At 38.6% G+C, this 20,305-nt stretch overlaps 3 protein-coding genes across 4 annotated transcripts; all 3 read right to left on the bottom strand.

Moving 5' to 3' along the window:
* Positions 1-4,134: 4,134 nt before the first annotated feature.
* On the bottom strand, positions 4,135-5,539 carry LOC131026403 (uncharacterized). 2 transcript variants are annotated; one of them, XM_057956281.1, is made up of 5 exons: positions 5,488-5,539; positions 5,322-5,382; positions 5,166-5,230; positions 4,850-4,929; positions 4,135-4,762 (listed from the first exon to the last, which is right to left on the bottom strand). In XM_057956281.1, coding segments are annotated over exons 1-5 (252 nt in total). In that variant the 5' UTR covers positions 5,532-5,539; the 3' UTR covers positions 4,135-4,760. The 2 variants fall into 2 exon arrangements, with proteins under 2 accessions (XP_057812264.1, XP_057812265.1); XM_057956282.1 differs by lacking the exon at positions 5,166-5,230.
* Positions 5,540-5,897: 358 nt separating this feature from the next.
* LOC131025777 (uncharacterized) lies at positions 5,898-7,277 on the bottom strand. Its single transcript, XM_057955562.1, has 3 exons — positions 6,480-7,277; positions 5,990-6,433; positions 5,898-5,921 (listed from the first exon to the last, which is right to left on the bottom strand). Exons 1-3 carry the CDS (start codon positions 7,275-7,277, stop codon positions 5,898-5,900), a joined length of 1,266 nt encoding a protein of 421 aa, XP_057811545.1.
* Positions 7,278-13,917: 6,640 nt separating this feature from the next.
* On the bottom strand, positions 13,918-15,740 carry LOC131026385 (berberine bridge enzyme-like 18). Its single transcript, XM_057956252.1, has one exon. It carries the CDS (start codon positions 15,688-15,690, stop codon positions 14,095-14,097), a length of 1,596 nt encoding a protein of 531 aa, XP_057812235.1. The 5' UTR covers positions 15,691-15,740; the 3' UTR covers positions 13,918-14,094.
* Positions 15,741-20,305: the final 4,565 nt, after the last annotated feature.

The raw sequence follows: 20,305 nt of genomic DNA, 5'->3' as shown, positions 1-20,305 counted from the left end.
GGGCTAAGTACGAAGGTACTTAGTGGACACATGCCGAAATATACATACATACATACATTTTATTGTCAAGCCTTTTTAACAGTAGTAAGATACGAGGGTTTTCCTTTAAAGACTCGTATTTACCAAAATGTCATTTCTTTCATAAATAACCCGGGCAAGTATTTTAACATCATTAATCACCATATCAGGAACTCGTGCCGAGAGGTAGGCCTCCCTCTACGGACACTGTGATCGGCCAACCCGCTAGATGACTCACGATCACAAGGGTGTACACTAATTCCGAAGGGATTTGCGGTCCCATCCAGAATCCGAATTCGATTAGCATCAGATAGGTAATTAACAACAAAACATAAAGCATTTAGGCATTGACAATATCATTCAAAAATCTTAAGCATAAAATTGTAACAATTCTATAATATGGTTTTAGTTTTCGTAAGAAAGCCTCACCTGGTAGTGGTGACTCACGTCTAAGCCTTAAACTCTTTGCGTTCAACCTTAATTGAAAAGAATAACGCAAGGTCTTAGACCGTGGAAAAACTAACATAAATGAGGATGCGTAATGTAATTATGCATGGCTCATATTCTGTTTATTAGACTAAGGTGATACTAAGGGAAATCTTATCTCTAGTCCTTGTATTAAAGCAATTAAACCAACTAGGTTTCGTCTCGTGAGATCTAGTGATTACTATATTGATTTGTTTTCATTAGGGTGTTCTAAACGGCCATTTTAAGAAATTAGAAACTCCCTTCGTGTAAGCAAGGGGAAAAGAAGTATAACGATTCAAACACCCAAAGTTCTTCTCTCTTTCTCTCTCTCTCTGCTCTTTGGAAGTCAGCTCTGGCTTCTAGGTCAGCTCTGGCCTCTAAAAACAGCTCTGCTCGGCATTTCAGCTCTGCTCGGCATTTCAGCTCTGCACGGCATCTCAGCTCTGCTCGGCATTTCAGCTCTGCTCGGCATTTCAGCTCTGCTCGGCATTTTAGCTCTGCTCGGCATCTCAGCTCTGCTCGGCATCTCAGCTCTGCTCGGCATTTCAGCTCTGCTCGGCATTTCAGCTCTGCTCGGTATTTCAGCTCTGCTCGGCATTTCAGCTCTGCTCGGCATTTCAGCTCTGCTCGGCATCTCAGCTCTGCTCGGCATTTTAGCTCTGCTCGGCCTTTCAGCTCTGCTCGGCATTTCAGCTCTGCTCGGCATTTCAGCTCTGCTCGGCATCTCAGCTCAGCTCGGCCTTTCAGCTCTGCTCGGCCTTTCAGCTCTGCTCCCACTCATCGATTCGGTGCAACACTCACGGGTTTCTTCGTGTAAAACACAGATCTTACTATTCTACCTATGTGAGCATGATGTGCTTGTTCAAGTTCATCTACGTTTAAAGCCTAAGGTTCTCGTCATAAATCCTTCCGTGGGTTCTACCGGAAAAGTGACCTATCATGCTTCTATGAGCGTGTGTTTCATGCTGAAAGAGTAGTGACAGAGGTCGAGAGTTACCTGTTGTCGCGCGCTTTGGTCGGACAAGCACGATGGTTCCTCGCTTCTTCGATCGTCGAGGTTCAAACTGGAAAGAAAGCTATGTTCTTAGGCTTGAAAACAAATGGAAGGGAATACGGCGAAGGGAGGAAAAAGGTCGTGTCTTACCTTGTACGTGGGCAGCGCTGACCTTCGCTCTACTCGTCTCCGTGCACGGCGTCGAGAGGGATGAATTTCTTGCTGTTGCTGCTGAAAGCTTGAGGGCTGAAATGAGGAAGGGCGCTCAAGGGTCGAAGGGGGGGGATTTATACTGGGAGCTAGGTGGTGCGCACTTGAGTATGCTAAAGGGGGCAAGGCGTAGGGTGGCTGCAAAGACAGCCTAGTCTACTCGGCTGTGGTTGGGCAGCGCTGGCGTGGACTTGGCTGATTGGGCAGCGCTAGCGTGGACTTGGCTGGTTGGGCAGCGCTGGCGTGGACTTGGCTGGTTGGGCAGCGCTGGCGTGGAAGTCGAGGGGGCGCTGCTGCTGCTGTTGTGCTGAGCTCGGCAGGCGTGGAGGTGGAGTGTGGCTCTTCGGCTGCTGCCCAATGGGAGGAGCTGCAGCTGGCGTGGAAGTTGAGGGGGCGCTGCTGCTGTGTAGGGCTGCAGGGACAGCCTAGTCTACTTGGCTGTGGTTGGGCAGCGCTGGCGTGGAAGTTGAGAGGGCGCTGCTGCCACAGCACACGTCCCTTCTCCTTTTCCTTTGCTTTACTCTTTTTTTTTTTTATGAAATTACATTATAAATAATACAAATCACACACACACCCCACCTAGTGGTTATTGTGGCCGAGAGTACTCGAACCTGTGACCTCTTGGACAACAGGCAACCACCCCAACCACTAGGCCATCCCAAGGGGACTCCTTTGCTTTACTCTTCTTTCTTGATTGGGTGGAGTGTGAGGGATTAAAAGGGTGTGATTAAATAAATCCTTCAGTGTTGGTCGTCCTTTTATTTAAAAAAAATACTGGCTCCGTGTCTTGCAATATCGTAACTAACAATTAAATTAAATTCGTAGATTTAATTTGCTCGTTGTTCTAATACATAAATTAAATCCGTAGATTTAATTATCCTTAGAGTCGGAAATAATTCACGACTAAGTAACAATATGAAATAAACTTCATCTCGATTAATAAATAACACAACTTTGCTAAGTTGGTTATAACTCAGATTAATCATTCATCAACTCAAGATTCTCATCGCGGTCTTTAAACGCGCGAAAATAAATAAAACATACCGTTAGCTAAGTGACTTTGTCACCAAGATTCATAAATTCAGAAACATAATAGAAAACATAAAACTTCAATTACTGGCAGATAGGTAAATAAACACACAATACTGTAATTAAAATACTGATAAAAGAGCGGGTTTCTACACCCTGATCTCCGCGTGTGTAGGCGCCGTGCCACTCCTTTGGGCAGTTCTTCCACGCCTAATGCATGCAGTCTAAGCTCCCGAGCATCCCGGAAAAACCGTGTCGCGCCTCGTGCATATGAAGGAGGCGTTGGACGTCAGTTGGCGTTGGACGGCGCAGGTAATAGGCTCCAAAAGCCCGGATGACCGCCTTGCAGAACTTCTTGAGGCATACACGGTCGGTTGAGTCGGCCACTTTGAGATACTCATCGAAAACATCCGCACTAACCCCGGTGGCTAATTGGCGGATAGCCGACGTGCATTTTTGTAAAGGAGAAAGAGAGTCTCGACCGATTGCATCAGTGCTCATATGGAATAAAATATCTTCACCTTGAACAGCCTCAACGATGCGCAAGAACAGCTCCTTCTGCATGCGAAAACGACGCTGGAAAAAAGTAGGGTCGTACGTTGGATTGTCGATGAAGTAGTCTTGCATAAGACATACATGGGCCTCTTCACGATCACGGTGGACGTATGATCGGGGACGTTTGACACGCGTCGGCTCTGGCGCCGGTGGAGAGCAGTATGATTGAAGCACTTGTTTCTGCAACTCTACCAACTCCATGAACCTTTCAGCTACTTCGTCGGAATAGGGCGAAGAATCATGTTCGGGTGACGACATTTTTGGAAGAACAAAGATGATATTTTGCAAGAAAAATTGGAGGAAGGAGTGAGTTGTGATGAATGAGGGAGGGAGAAGTATTATTTATAGAGAGAAAAGAAGAGAAATAAAAAATATAAAATAAAAAATAAAAAAAAGGGGCCAAATGGCTAAAGAGCCGTTGGAAAAAAAAATCAAAATTGACGTTAAAAAAGCCGTTGGAATTTATTTTATTTTTTTAATTGAGGCGCGTGCGCAGCACGCGCCGCTCGAGTGCTACACGAGCACTCGAGTAATGCTCGAGCACACCCCCCCCCCCGCAACGCCCCTACACGATGGCAATGCTCTACTCGGGTAAGCCATCGAGTAGAGCGTTGCGGATGCTCTAAAGCACCAGTTTCGTAGTGGTCCAAAAAATGACGCTGATAGAAACAGGTTAATAACCGGTTTTGTAGGTATGTAAGACACCGATTTTTAACTGGTTTCTATCAGCATCATTTTTAACGGTGTCTTTTGTACTAATAGACACCGGTTAATAACCAGTTTTGTAGGTTATTTGGGGATTTAAAAAAATATTTTTAGATATATTTTGTATCCCATACAAAAGCAATTTTTTAATAAAATAAAATTAGTACTAAAAATATTAAACAACAAATACAAAATTACACAATCAATTATCATCAACATTCATTAAAATCATCTAGAATATCTTGCATCAAGTTTCAACTATAAATCTAATAATTTTTCAAAATCTAATAAGAAATTCAAAATCAAGTTCCAAAGATGCAGTGTTGTTCGAGCCTCAACTTTTTCTTTCTTCCCTTTGCTTCCAAACTACCATTCATTATAATGTCTGCAAAAATTCAAGCCAATAACATTCTCAATAAACTATATGTATATGCACTTTTTTATGATAATGCAACAGATCCAATAAATTATTTACTTCTTATTCAAGTAGTTGTACCACACTACAAGAAATTTCAGACAACACGCTACAAGAAATTTCTCACAATGCACACACAAAAGTAAATACCTTAGTTTCTTGACCTAATTAAAAGTTTAATCTCAATAAAAATACATGTTAAAATGATAGAATTTTCCATCAGCTCCTCACTATCAAATCTAACTGTTAATTCTTCTTATCTCAATATAATTATTTTTTCAACACCTACATACATACCTTAATGTTTTTTCTCCTATCTCTTTCTCTCCAGATTAGAAGAAATTTGATAATAAATCAGAAACCAATCTCTGCATGTCAAGTAAAGAATTTTGAGAATATATATTGTCCAGAAACAAAAAAGGAAATATCATTAGTTGAAAGGGAGAGATTCATACAACTCCCAGTTGCTCGGACGCTTTGGCCTTCCAAAGTCGAATACAAAGTTCCGTCGTTCCTGAACTTCACACAAAAGACCCTATAGATCAAAAAAGTATGCATAAGAGCAAAAGGAAATCATGTCTGACGTGGTCAGAAGCAAGAAGCATAAATCCTAGCCACTAATCTAATTGAGTTAATTTCTTATCTAAAGAACCTAATCATAGATAGAGTAACAGTAGTTCACAATTCACAATAGAGTATTGCAAGAGAAACACATCATTGTATAAGAATTAAGAACGATTGAAACATTAATAGTTCTAAATTTCAATTGACCTCTGCATTCTCTTAGTATGATATATTTCTCGGTTGTGACCACTATTATATTGGAAGATTCTGACCTACGAATGCATTATGGACATCAAAAGATGTGACTTAGAAAGAAAACATAATGATTCAACAAATAATAAACATGAGAAACAGATTTCTTACAGTTCTATCATAAGATCTAGTTACAAACTCACGGCCAGTTGGTGAATAATCAATATCCATTCTGAGTATGAGCCATCAAAAATTAGTAAAGCAAAATGTTTGAACTGAATACTAAATCAGAACCTCAAAATTTAGGATTTATAAGATATTAGTAGTTGAGACTTACACTGCAGAAACATGATCTTTGTGCACACATCTTGTCTCATTCATTTTTCGAACATCATTTGCCTGAATTGACATGATATTTTAATTTACAATCATAGCATTTCAAGATATATAATTTCACCAGGCCATGAACTAGCTCACAACTTTTCATGCATGTGTCATTGGATGCCATATAACAGACTAACAATTCCAACCAAATTTTGCATGCTTATTGAGAAAAAAGAATAATATATGAATCATAATCAAGTGCACATGTCATAAATAGGTAATCCGGGTGCTTTACTACTGCCTCAAAAGTTATATTAGAAAATGACGCATACAAAAGCAAATGAAACTTTAGAGGCCAGCATCTTAATGCAGCAGGAGAAGATATATGTAGGTTCGATAAGTCAAAACATTCATTTTTTTATACTACTCCCTTGCAAGCATGAATATCTGCAAAATTCACCAAAAATCAACACATAAATTACTTGAAAGTGTCATCCTCGCCCAGGAAGATATACCCTTAATGTAGGACTTATGCCCTTAATGTCGGCTAGGGTCCATCCAATTGCTTCCTTGTACTTCCCTAAAGTCATCTTGACTTTGTTCTCGTCTTCAAGTGTCAACTCTGAATTGATGATTACGGGCAAAGTGTCATCCTCGCCCAGGAAGATATACTTGAGGTGTTTGGGCAAAGACTTCAGCTCGAGCTTGGGTGCCCTCTGGATTGATGGAACAAGTCGGTCTTCTTCCTTCAGGGTGGGGATTTTCAGCGCCTCTGTGTGGTTGACCCCTTCGCTCCACGCATCAAGTATCTTCACCGCCTCTTGCAAATGCTCCTCTTGCAAGTCCTCCTCGGTTATGCCATTCTGGATTATAGTGTCATATGGCTCCTTGAATGCTGTTCTGGGCAAAACCTCCTCAACAACCTTCTCGATCATGTCGACACTTTTCACCATGCATCTCTGTATCGGCTGGATGTTTCATGGCATTGTATATGTCGAAGGTCACCGTTTCCCCTTCAAACTGATATGTTAGCTTGCCCGTATCACAATCAATGCGAGTCCTGGCAGTCTTTAGAAACGGTCTGCCCAAAAGCATGACCGGATCTCGTGCTTTTGACTTCCCCATGTCGAGAATGTAAAAGTCCGCTGGAAAGATGAGTTCCTCCACTTTGACCAGAACGTCTTCCAATATTCCCTCTGGGTAGACATTTGATCGATCTGCCAGTTGGATTACCACACGGGTGGGCTTCAGCGGTCCTATCTCCAGGTCCTGGTACATGGATAAGGGCATAATATTGATGGACGCCCCTAAGTCGAGCATTGCCTTCTCCATCTTCATGGTTCCTATTACACATGGAATGTAGAACATGTCAGGATCCCCACATTTTATGGGCATATCTCGTTGTAAAACCGCGGATACGGACTCTCCCACTTGAAATTTCGCATCATCAGTGTATTTGACCTTCCGAGTGCAGAGTTCCTTGAGAAATTTTGCACATCTGGGTATAGAGCGTAGTGCGACCAAAAGAGGCATATTGACCTCCACCTTTTTGAAGATTTTAACCAGTTCGGTTAATTCTTCCTTCTCTTGTTCCTTGGCCATTCTGCCTGGAAAGGGGATTATGGGCTCAGTCTGGCATGATTTCTCTTTTCCCTTCCCTGTCGCCTTTCGCTTTGCCTCTTTCTCTCGGGCAAATTCTTCCTCATCTGCTGATCCCATTCCGACTTGCTCGTTGATCTCCAGCTTTTCTTGACTTTTCTTTTTATCAACTTCGGGCAACTCCTTTCCTCCTCTGAGCGTCATGGCATTCACCTTCTTTACCTCCACTTGGGATGGGAGTTCCCCTTGTTTGCTTTCAAGTCTGGCGACTGCTTGGGCAAGATGCGATAGTTGAGAGTTCACATTCTGCATTCTTGCTGGAACTTCACTTTTTGTTGGGCCATTTGATGCACGAGCTCTGATAGGGAGGATCCTCTTGCCTGTTGAGGTTGTTGCGAGTATTGTGGTGGGTTACTCGTCTGCCCTTGGTTTGGCCCCAAAAAGTTGTTGTTGTCGTACCTAAGGTTCTCATGTTGCCTCCATCCTTGATTGTTGTACTGCTGCCTGTAGGGCTCAAAAGGTTTCTGGTTTTGCCCTCCATTATTTCCTCCTGGCTGTTGCCCAATAGCATTAAGCTCTTCATCTTAGAAAAGTTGTGGACATTCATCGGTTGCATGTGAATTTGCCATTCAAAGCTGGCATGCCTTCACAGGTTTCCGAATGTTGGGAATCCCTTGATTTGGTGTTCCTTGGTTTGTCATGAATTTCTCAAACATGTTGCACAGTTTGTCCAACTTGTCGTCTTGGGCAGAAGGGGCCGGCACTGGAGTAGTTCTGACTATAGTCCCTTCCTCATCTCTTGATTCCTCGGCCATATCGGCTATGAGCTTGAAAGCCTCCGCTGCGAATTTGTTTAGGATCGATCCTCCACATGCAGCGTGTAACCATTGCCTATCTTGCCTTCGGAGTCCTCCCACGAAATACCGAATAAGATCATGATCCGGTATTTGGTGTTGTGGACATTTGGCCAACATCTGTTTGAACCTTCCCCAGTATTCATAGAGGATTTCTCCCGTCCCCATTTTGATGTTACTTATTCGAGTCCTCAAATTCTGGATTCGGGCGGCTGGGAAGTATCGCTCCAAAAACTTGCTCTACAGCTCTTGCCAGGTCCGAATGCTTCCTTCGGGCAAATCGTACAACCATTCCCTCGCTCCCTCTAATAGAGAGAATGGGAAAGTGAGGAGTCGGATGTACTCGCCAAGGGCTTGACTTGCAGTGCGCACTGTTCCACACGCCATCTCAAAGTCTTGTAGATGCCTTTGAGGGTCCTCTTTGGGCATATCACTGTACTTGGGCAAAATTTGGATTAGTGTATGCTTCAACTCCCAATTTCCAGTGATCTCGGGTAACACTATTGTTGACGGCCTGAGATTCAGGTTGCTTGGGAACATCATGTCTCGAAGGGTCCTGTTGTTGTTGTTGTTGTCATTCTGTCCTTCCGGATTTTCTGCCATCTCTCTCTCTGCTTCTAATTGCCTTTCTCTTGCCCGTGCTTCTTGCTCTGCCCTGCGCCTGTCACCGTTGTTCCGTCGTATAAGTCTCTCGATCTCCTCGTTAAACAAAAGATCTTCGTTACCTACACTCCTGGTACGACGCATACACAAACGTTAAGGCAAAACTCACACAAAAAAATACAAAAGAAATTACTAGCGCTCTCAGTTCCCCGGCAACGGTGCCAATTTGACGAAGCTGTCGTTTGAGCTTTATGCAAATAAAATATCCTGTGCCCACAACTAGATTAGCTAGTGGTAAGTCCAGAGTCGAATCCACAGGGAACTGAGCAGTAACTTCTCCTGCAAGGGTGTCACTAAAAGGGTTTTGTATCTTGCAGTGTTCTGACCAAAACGTGGTTATGGGCAGAACGGGTTTCCAACCTAAACTGAAATAACAAAGTAGATAAATCAAATAACAAAACAATTTTGACTTGAGTTCGAATCACTAAACATGAACTAACACTCGATCATCGGTGCAAAGATAAATCACTATACTCGCATACCAGTGGTTATAGGCATAAGAATTGTTGTGCCCCTATTGTCACTCGTCACGCACACAACAAACCCCTTGCCCAATCTATCCTTTCAGTCTATGATCCCTTAGAAGGGTCAGCTAATGGAAATCAACTACCCCGGGCAACATCCACGCTCTCTGCGATGGCCTATCGCTACTTGTGCTTTGCCCAGAATGCTTTAAGAACTAGATAGACCCACTTAACTCTTACGCCGATATTTCACAGCAGTCACGGCTCCAACACCAGTTGTACTATTTCGGAGGTCGATGGCAACTCGCCTTATGCCCAAATTATTACTTGTGGTCAGAACTTCCTAGTTAACTAGTGATCAATTAATTAACCAAGTTGTTACAACCTTTTTGGAATCAAACCTAGTGTATCGGAAATATGCTCATATAGTTGTTATGCCCAAATTAGACCTCTCGAGTTTATTCGTTCATGCTTAGATCATCTTGCCCAAATCAGAATATAAAATTTAGCCAACCATAACGTAAATAACACAAGCAAAAGATGTAAAGGAAAACATAACTGGAATTGAAATTACTTAAATGAAAATAGAAGTACCTACGGCCAAAAGTGCCGTGCAAAACATGAACAGAAAAGAACTAGATTATGCCACAGCCTGGGCTAGCTTCACTTCTCAAACACTGCACAACAGAACGGAATTTCAGCACCCTTGGCTTTTGAAGCTCGTCGGGTATTTATAGGAGTCATTAGGGCAACAAAGGCCCAGCCCATGAGGTGCGGCCGGATCCATGCAAGCATGGAGATGCTTATCCTCTTTCAGACCTAATTTTCATGAAGATATGTTTCCTTTTGGATAAGGCGGTGGTTTGGCCTTATCGGTCTCTTTTGGATAGCTGCCGCCTTCCGCCCTTTTCGGACTCCCACTTGTAATCCTTCCTCGCCCGCCTGTTGTGCCTTCGTCTTCTTCCCCTGCCTTCCTTCTCTTTGCCTGCCAGCTCTCGTGCGGTACTTATGGGCATAAGGGATGGTTTTGCCCCCAAATCCCCTTTGCTTCCAGCGCATACCTCTTTCACGAGAAGTGACAGCACTTTCGACCCCTGGAGCACCTCTTGCCCACAAGCTGGTCCTGCCATTGAACTACGCCCTCCCAGGCGACCAAACGACACAAACACAAGGAAAAAGACTCGATCTAGACTTAAAACAAACACAAAAACAGAGCACAAACCTGGGCTCATCAGTGCACACAACCGAAACAACTGAAGATCCAATCTTCAGTACCAACACACCTTGTTGGATTTCTCACTCCTAGCACGCACTGGGCACTAGGGTCTCACGGAAACAGAACGTCTTTCTGAACTCCTTTACAACACAAACACTCGATTCAGTCGGTTGAAGGGAGGTTTGAAAACTTGCCAACTAAACTTCAAAGAACAAGTTCTTTATAGTTAGTTTGACCTAGGCTTTGGATAAACGAGGTTTGCCTAAGGTCTAAGAGAATTTATGTAATCAGTAGTGACTGATTTTTGGCTTTGGAATTCTCTTCTTCGATTCAAACTTTGGAGAGTCTAGGCTTTTGTTGAGAAACAATTTTGGCAGAGTTTCAGCTTATGTCGTTGAATCGGTGAAGATTGAAGTGATCCTCGAGCGCTATTTATAGGAGAAGTCTTGAATAGATCCGTTGGCGGAGAAGGTCTTCAAGATTTCTTCTGTTAGAGAATAATTTGAACTTGGGCTGAGGCTTCAATTTTCGAGGTTCCTTGTTTGGTGAGAACGGCTATCTTGAAGAGCAGGAGATGCGACATCTCTGAAAAGGTAATCACCAAAGAGGAGTGACCTCTGCAGAGAAAGGATGATCCTGAGATCTCTGCATTTAATGTGGCTGTACTTCTGGAGTGCGTGGCTTCCTTTGAATGTTGGAGGTTCAGTCCGAGGAAGAATGTTTAACCGATACTTGACTTTAGTATCAGTCCGCTGATTCCACGTGGCACGCATTAAGTAATCAGTCAAAACTAATTCTTCGACTGATACTTCAGTCGGCAACTTCAGTCTTCAGTCTTGAGTCCTTCATTCTTCAGTCTTCAGTCTTCAGAACAGCAAGCTAAACTAGAAAAAGAACTCTAACACTTGAGTTCGAGCAGTTCTTGTCTATTACAAAAGAAACCTATTGATTTTGGTATCATCAAAACAAGGAATAGGATATTTCATTAAGTTCCCAACAATTTTCCCCTTTTTGATGATGCCAAAACCACACAACAGTTCTAACCAAGAAAAAGACAAAACTCAAAGCACAAATTATTAAACAGGGTGAATATTATTCCCCCTTAACAAAAGATCCAAAAACTTGTACTCAGAGAGAAGAACGCAACAGTTCAAACAGGACAAGGACAAGACAGAAAAACATTAATCAGAGCCTGGACAAAGAGTCATTGTCTTCAGGTTGAGATCAAAAAGAAGTTCTTTTTCATTAAAAGAAAAACTGATGAGAAATCAGTCGAGGTACAGGGCAAGACATACAAAGGAGCAAAAACAACAAAGAAAACACATCTTGAGTCTTGGTCTTCAGTTTTGACTGGAACTTCAGTCTTCAATCTTGGATTTTCAGTCTTCGGCACTTCAATATTCAGACTTCAGTTCTTCGACTCTTCAGTCTTCAAACTTCAATCCTTCAATCTTCAGTCTTCGATTTTTAGTTTAGCTAAAAACATGGACTCTAATACTTGAGTCCAGAATAACTCTAGTCTAATGAAGAGGAACTAAGTGTTTTGGGATCATCAAAACAATGATAGGATATTTCTATTAATTTTCCAACAATTTCTCTCTTCTTTCAAAATACTCCCTCCGTCCCACTAAAGTTGGCTACATTTCCATTTTGGGCGTCCCACTAAAGTTGGCCACTTTCCTAAAATGGAAATATTTATCACATTCTATCTCCTACTTTATCACATTCTCTCTCCTACTTTATCACTTTATTACCTTCTCTCTCATACTTTATCACATCATCTCTCCTACTTTATCACTTTATTACATTCTCTCTCTCACTTTATCACCTTCTATTTCTTACTTTATTACTTTTATACTTTATTAACTACACACTTAAAATACTAATCTACAACTCCTTAATTCCCGTGCCGAAACGATGTAGCCAACTTTAGTGGGACGGAGGGAGTATATATTTTCCCATTGAACCGTCACCTTTATATATATATATATATATATATATATATATAGAGAGAGAGAGAGAGAGAGGAATGTTATGCTACATATTTTATGTGAGCACCATATGTGAGCACCACTCGCGTTTAGCCCTCGTTAACATTATCTTTTTTGTTTTAGACACTTATTTTTATTCTAATACTTCATAAATTGTTATTAGGATCATTAATTTTATAAATAATATAAAAATCAAAGTTCGATTTGTTCATATTCCCTTTAACTTGAAATAATTAATAAAAAGAACAAATTAGACTTGATTTTTATGTTAAAAGCGGTTACATTAAAAATCAAAATCTATATATAATATAAAAGATGAGTATAACGGTAACTTTTTAGCGCTAAATTTTCTCTCTCCCATTTTCTCTAAATTTAACCAATTTCTCTCACTTCTAACCAACTACCCATCACTCACTCTTTCTCTCTCTCTCTCTCCCTCTTTTTTCCTTTTTCTTTATCTTTGCAAGTTTTCAATTTTTGTTTTCTTTTCTTTAATTTTTTTTTTTTTACATTTAGAATTTTTGTTTTTCCTAAAATTTATATATATATATATATATTTAAATTAATTAAAAAATTTAACACTCATATCAAATTAAATATCATGACATGAGCTTTAATTTAATTTATAATAGGTTTTTTTAAAATTTATACATTCAAATTAATTTTTTTAAAATTAATCTCTTTCTCTCTCTTATTTTATAAATGAAGTTAGTTTTTCATCTTTTTTGTTATTTGCATAAAATATTTTATGAAATCATGAAAATTATGTACATTTTATTATGCAAGACTGCAATTATTTTTATTACTCTTTTATTTCAAGTTTTTATTTTATTTTTTCACTATATTCATGTTTTAAACTTGCATGAGTTTTTCATAATTTCTTTTTGCGTTAATACTTATAGGTTTTTCACAATAACCAATCCATATATAAACTAGGCATGCATACGAATAAATTGTCATATAATATTTGAATCTCCTACTTTATGAAGAATGTGTATTAAAATATTTTTCATAAAATTTAACGATATTATAATTTAAAATATACCAACCTCCTTAAATTTTTTAATCTGAATACCTCTTAATTTCGATGTCCTTTGTGCATCGCACGAATGAGCGTATACTAGTTACTTGATTAACCTTAAGATAAAAATCGCATCTAATCTTTAGTCATAGAGAACTGCAAATAAGTAGAGAACGGAGAACAATGAATAAATCTATAAATTTAACGAATATATCAGCATAACTAATGAATATATGTATTCCGTAAAAATACAGTAAAAATATATAAAATCCCGCCCCTCTCAGGATTCGAACCCAGGCTAAAATTTTATTCATAAGATACATTGATTTATTCATCGAAATTATAGACTAATTATTCGTAAATTTTTAGATTTGTTCTCCGTTCTCTACTTATTTGCAGTTCTTTATGGAACTTCTCCCTATATTTATAGCTCGTTTGTTACATGGTTTGGGATAATGTATGATATTTTTTATTAGAATGTTTATTAATTTATTAGATATCAATATCATGTTTGGTAATATATATATATAAAAAGATGTTACGCTATCACACTTCTCAAGTATGATACAGAATCAAACAGATAAGGCAACTAATTTAAAAATGGCTTTGATGTTTAAAGCAAACAATGCAGAGTGCTATAGATATATATCTCACTCTTATTATGGCTAACAAACGAATCCATAAAGTACTACAGTTGCATGGCATGTGCCAATATATATAAATAAGCAAATCAAATTCATCACACATCATTTTTATTCGTCATTTTTATTAATTCCTTATTAATTACTAAATCAATGAACAACTCGTCCTTTCTACGACGCCAACGCTGGAATACTTTGCTCGTTTCTGAAAAAGTTTGACGGATCAACTTTGGTCTTCACACGAACCAATCTTCTGAAATTGTTCTTAAAATAGCTGAGGCCCCAAACACTAGCCTGATCGTAACTGGTGTTCCCTTGATTGTTCCTCCCAATATCAAGATCTCTGTAATTGAAGTAAGCAGCTCTCGGATTTTGGGTTACGTAGCGCGCCATGAAGCTATAGAGCCCTCTGATCCAGTCAATACGTGCTTGCGATTCATTTAGGTTGCTCCATCCCACGCCGTAGTGGATCATGAATATATTTCCCCTCCGATGAGGGAACGGTGTTTCAGATTCGGAGAATGTGTTAAGGACTCCTCCATACGGACTGAACTGCAAGCTAGAACCTTCATCTTCTAGAAGGAACCTCCATATCTCTCTCAGGCCGTCCACCGGGATTGGAGCGCTAACATAGTCAGATTTCCCTTTGAAGTAAGATGAGCCGAAGCCGCCCTGCGGCGTCCGATCCACCAACACGTCTAGGGTTTGATTTTCAATATTTGCGAAGAAGAGAAGGGATTCTACCCAGCTCATCTCAATGCAATCTTCTTCGGTTAATCCCAGCTCCGGAAAATGCTCTTCCATTATCGGCAGAACATCGCGAGTCCGTCCCTGGTACAGCGACGTGAACGAGGCTGAGATTGTACGGTTTCCCGTCGTCGGGGAGTTGGCGGGATTCAAAAATAGCCTGAGCAGGAGATTCTCATCGACCTTATCGGCGATGTATTGCCATTTGTGGACTATCTCCGTCGCGTTTTCTTCCAATGTTCGCGTCACGTTGAAGACGGTGACTGTTTCTGGAACAGTGACTAACGTCACCTTGAATTCCAGAACAATCCCGAAGCTTGTACCTCCGCCTCCTCGGATGGCCCAAAACAGATCTTCTCCCATGCTTCTCCTGTCCAGGATTTTGCCGTCAGCGTTGATCAATATGGCGTCCACGATGTGATCGGAGGCGATGGAATGCTTGCGTGATATCATGCCGTATCCTCCGCCGCTGAAGTGGCCGCCCACGCCCACCGTCGGGCAAACACCGGCTGGGAAAGCAAGAGTCCTGCTTTTCCGGGAGATTGTGTAGTAGAGTTGGCCGAGAGTTGCACCCACCTGCACCCTTGCAGTTTTCTCCTTGTCATCGATGGTTACTGATCGGAAGTTTCTCATGTCCACGATGACGAAAGGCGTTGCTGCGGAGGTGTAGGAAAGGCCTTCATAGTCATGGCCGCCGCTCTTCACTCTGATCTGCAGGCCGAGCATCCGGGAGCAGTAGATTGCTGCCTGGATTTCGGACACGTGGAAGGGCGTGACGATGAGGTCGGGTCTCTCCAACAAGCTGGAAGCTGGCCGGAGATTTTGTGATAGTAAAAGAGATGCATAGGTTGCATTTTGAGGGGTATAGATTATATCAGTAGCTGAGTTTGAGCGTTGGAATTGATCGGTTAAGCATTCGAGAAAATCGTCGTAGCCATGATCTATAGATGAAGAAGCTCCGAAGAGTAAGAGGTTTGTGAAAATTAAGAAGAGGAATGTGAGAGTATGAGGAGACGCCATTTGTTCTGTTGATGTTAGTCTTGTTTGTTAGCCTTCTATTTATAGAAGTTGTTTGGGAATTTCTATGTGAAAATGTATGCTATATACCATACATGTTTGTCCAAACTCGTGTTTATTATGCTAATTATTCAAAGATAAGAAGAGACGACTAGTCTAACTCCAACCTTAATTTATTTACTGCAATATTATTGAAGACTTTTGATTAGTCGTGGCGATCGGCGCCGCGGTTGCGCCGCCGTTGGTAGTTCTGGCTCAACAGTCTCTTCACCAGTCTTCATCACTTTGGTTTTGGATCTCCTCCGGTCAGACTCCCCAAGGAGATCCCCAATACGTTTCTTACCAATCTTCTCAACAATCTCTCTTCACCGGTCTTCATCACTTTGGTTTTGGACCTTTATTTGCTGCAATATTATCGAATTAAATGAATATTTATTCTTAAAATATAAACAAAGAATTATTAATATAGCCTTCCGATCCTGAAAATTTGTGGTTAATTTATTACTTTATTAAATGAATTTCATAAATTCTAGGTTCAAATTTCATGGAGACAAAAAATTAATTTTTTTAGTTCATTATTTTTCAGAACAAATTCCTTGTTTTTCATAATTAAAAAATTCACATCGTTCACGGTTCATGAAATTTACTAACTAGCTTTGTTCTTCAAACCAAACGACTGCTGGCTTTCATCTACAAATTTCCAGATGGGATTCTCTGTCCCATAATATTGTGTGTACCACTCTTCATTTCTTTGTTTTATAAATTATTTTTTACGAAAATAAAAATTACTATTATATTATAAACTATAATTAGTATTTATCATTGAAAAATTAAAATTTGAAAAATTATATACCCTAACTTTGAATTAATGAATCTAAATATTCTATTATTAATTCAAATAAATATGAAAAAAAAAATTATAAACCCTAAATAGATGAGTGAACCCTTGTTAATTATCTTTATATTATATAAAAGCATAATAAATTAAAATTGAATAAAAAATAATTTAAAAATATAAAAAATAAAGAGTGGTACACGTGGTACACACTATATTTTGGGACAGATGATCTCATTTGACAAATTTCATTTATAAATAAACCTTTTTAAATCAAAGAGTTGAAATTTCAGATTGGTCGGCCATGACCACGGATTCTGCTTCTTGTACGCTTCAAATTTATGGATTGTCAAACAATTTTGTGTGTCGCGTTCGTATTTCACAATTGAAGTTTAGAATATATATATATATATATATATATATATATATATATATATATATATAGAGAGAGAGAGAGAGAGAGAGAGAGAGGGAAGTGCTACCGTGAAAACACTTCTTAAAATAAAAATAAAAACGTTTTTCAATGTACGAATTTTGTGTAGAACACGTATGAATTCATCCAACATGGTTACGAATTGTGAAAAATAAATTTTTGCTACCTTTTCACAATTCGTAACCCTTATATTACAGTCTAAGGCCAGTTTATTGAATAACGCTACCATATATATATATGTAAATATATATATATATACATGTATAGGGTTGGGCTAGGGTGAAAACACATCTTTTTGTAAAAACTAAAAACGGCTAAAATGTATGAATTCTATGTAGAACACGTATGAATTAGCTGTGTAACTGTATGAATTGCGAAATTCATACGTGTTCTACATAGAATTCAGTCGAACTCAGGACCTTTCCCAATTCATACAGTTACACAGCTAATTCATACAGGTTCTACATAGAATTCAGCCGTTTTTAGTTTTTACAAAAAGATGTGTTTTTATTATAGCCCCACTCTACATGTATATATATATACATGTATATATATAGGGGAGGGCTAAAATAAAAACAGTTCTTAAAATATAAAATATAAATAATTTTCAGCCCTTAGATCATCAAGATCTATGGTTGATTCGTAATCATGTTGGATGAATTCGTGGTCCTGAGTTCAAATTTCAAAGGTAGCAAAAGTTTATTTTTCACAATTCGTAACCCTGTTGGATGAATTCACACGTGTTCTACATAAAATTTGTATATTGAAAAACGTTTTTATTTTTATTTTTAAGAAGTGTTTTTATGGTAACCCTTCCCTATATGTATATATAGACCATGTTTTCTGGAATTGCCCACGGGTGAGGCCTATTTGGGCCGAGTTTCTCGGGCGATTTCACAAGGATCAAGAGGTGGAGAAACTGGATATTCACAGTTTTCTCGCTGCCGCGTGGTAGACTAAGTTCGGTTCTCAAGTCCGCAATTATTGGAAGGCGGGGAAAATTTTACAACATAATATCAGTTTCTGAACATTGTTTTGCTAAAAATATCATATTCAATATATAAGAGAGAGAGAGAGATAAAAAATAAATAATTAAATAAATAAATAAATAAAAATTAAAAAATAAAAAATAAAAGAGGCAAAGACGTTAACACATTTTATTTCTGACACACTAATCACGTTTCGCGAAAGATGTCATTTTTGTATTATTTGATTTTCTATCACGTTTCGGAATAGTTAATATGAATTACTCAATCTCAAATTTGTAGGATATCAATCGGGCCAACTCATCGAATTTTCAGGTTAGCCCTATCGGATTCCGGATTAATTGGGTGCGGGCTAATCGGGCTGGAGATTTTTTCGGATTGTAAATCTTCAATCCTAATCCTAAATGTTCATATTTCGGGCTAGCCCATCAGGATAATCAAGTTAAAGACGTAAAAATAAAATTATCATTTGTATTTTATTATTCTTAATGATCTAATATATAATGTATAAAATATACATAGATATTAAAGATATAAATTATATAGCAAAGCATGAAATGCAAAAATATAATATATTCAAGATTACATAATATATAAAATATTTTTTTTGAGACTATATAAAATAAGTTAATAATAATAAAATGTTCAACTTTGTTAAAAAAAATAAAAATAAAATATTCAACAATAGTTTAAAATTAAAGAAAAAAGCATCTAAAAAAATCTCAAACCCTAAAAGCCTAAACTCTAATGTATTTTAAAATTCAATTAAAAAAAATCAATAGCCCAACGGGTGGCCCGAAAATCCGACGGGCTGGCCCGCTTCAACCTGCCAGCCCGAACGGGCTAGCCTGATTAGCCCGATTTACAATCGAGTTGCAATTTTTCAACCCTAATCCTTTAATTTTGTCAAGTTATTCGGATCGGCCCATGAATTTTAGGCTGGATTGACATCCCTACAAATTTGTAACAGGGCACGGCACACAATTAATCCCAAGCTTGTAGTTTTCACACCATGAGGTCTAATTTGAAGTAATTCCAGAAAGAAATTTTAAATCCTAATACTCCAATGGTTGGTGGGTTTAACTACCGCAGAAAAAATTAGACTTTGATGGCGTACTTTTTCAAGAGAGGCAAATATTAAAATAATCGTATATATTAATAATATATTATTCCTTCCATCTCACGAAGCATGACTCAATTTTTTTTTAGTTGTCCCACGAAGCTTGACCTGTTTCTAAAAATGATAAAAAATTTACCTTTTATTCACCTTTTCATTTTTTCACCTACCATATTTAACACACAAAATATCAATTTCTTAATTCTCGTATAAAAAAGAACTGGATCATGCTTCATGGGACGGAGGGAGTACAAGATTGCTTGAAACAAGTGGGTTTGGATTAATCTTTTCGTGCTTTGTATCAATCAAATGAGATTGCTTGAAACAAGTGGGTTTGCTATGCACGAGGTTTTGTGTGAAGGTTGTTATCTAAATTTGCTATGCACGAACTATATATATAAGAAGTGATCTTGGATGCAATCGGTTGTACCATACAATCGGGTTGCACCTGCATTCAGATTCTGATCCGTATTCTGATTCGAAATTATATTTTGATTTGAACCGTGTAAATAATACTATTCCGTTATACAAATGACACTGCCTGTAATTGGCACTATTCAGTTATACAAATGACTATACGTATAAATAACATTATAACATAGTAAATGATATTATGTATAATTGACACTATTAAGTTATACAACACTAATCGTGTAAATGACACTATTCGATTATACAAATGACACTGCCTATAATTGACACTATTCGGTTATACAAATTACACTAACCGTGTAAATGACACTGTTCGATTATACAAATGACACTACATATAATTGACACTATTTTATAATATTTTAAAATGTCATAGTGTCATTTGTATAACCGAATAGTGTCAATTATATGCAGTGTCATTTGTATAGCCGAATATTGTCAATTATAGGCTGTGTCATTTGTACGTATAACCGAATAATGTCACTTTTAGGCAGTGTCATTTGTATAACCGAATAGTGTTATTTACACAATTTGAGTAAGAATGCGGATTCGGGTCAGGATGCGGGTCATGGTCCAAATGCAGGTGCAATCCAGTTGCACAGTGAAACTAATTGTACCCAATTTTTTGTGTATATATAGTATTTTCATGTGCATGAAACAAATAAAAGGCCTTCTAATTACGGAAAACAATACAACATAAAAATAAATGTAGAAATGTTCATTTTTGTTAGTTCATTATGAACTACTATGCCTATTCGTGCGATACAAGACGAAATTGAAATTAAATGATATTTTAAATAAATATATAAATATTA

Source organism: Salvia miltiorrhiza, chromosome 5 (genome assembly GCF_028751815.1).
Source record: "Salvia miltiorrhiza cultivar Shanhuang (shh) chromosome 5, IMPLAD_Smil_shh, whole genome shotgun sequence".
Taxonomy (NCBI): Eukaryota; Viridiplantae; Streptophyta; class Magnoliopsida; order Lamiales; family Lamiaceae; genus Salvia; species Salvia miltiorrhiza.
The sequence above is the reverse complement of the archived record's forward strand: the minus strand, read 5'-3'. Positions and strand labels throughout refer to the sequence as shown.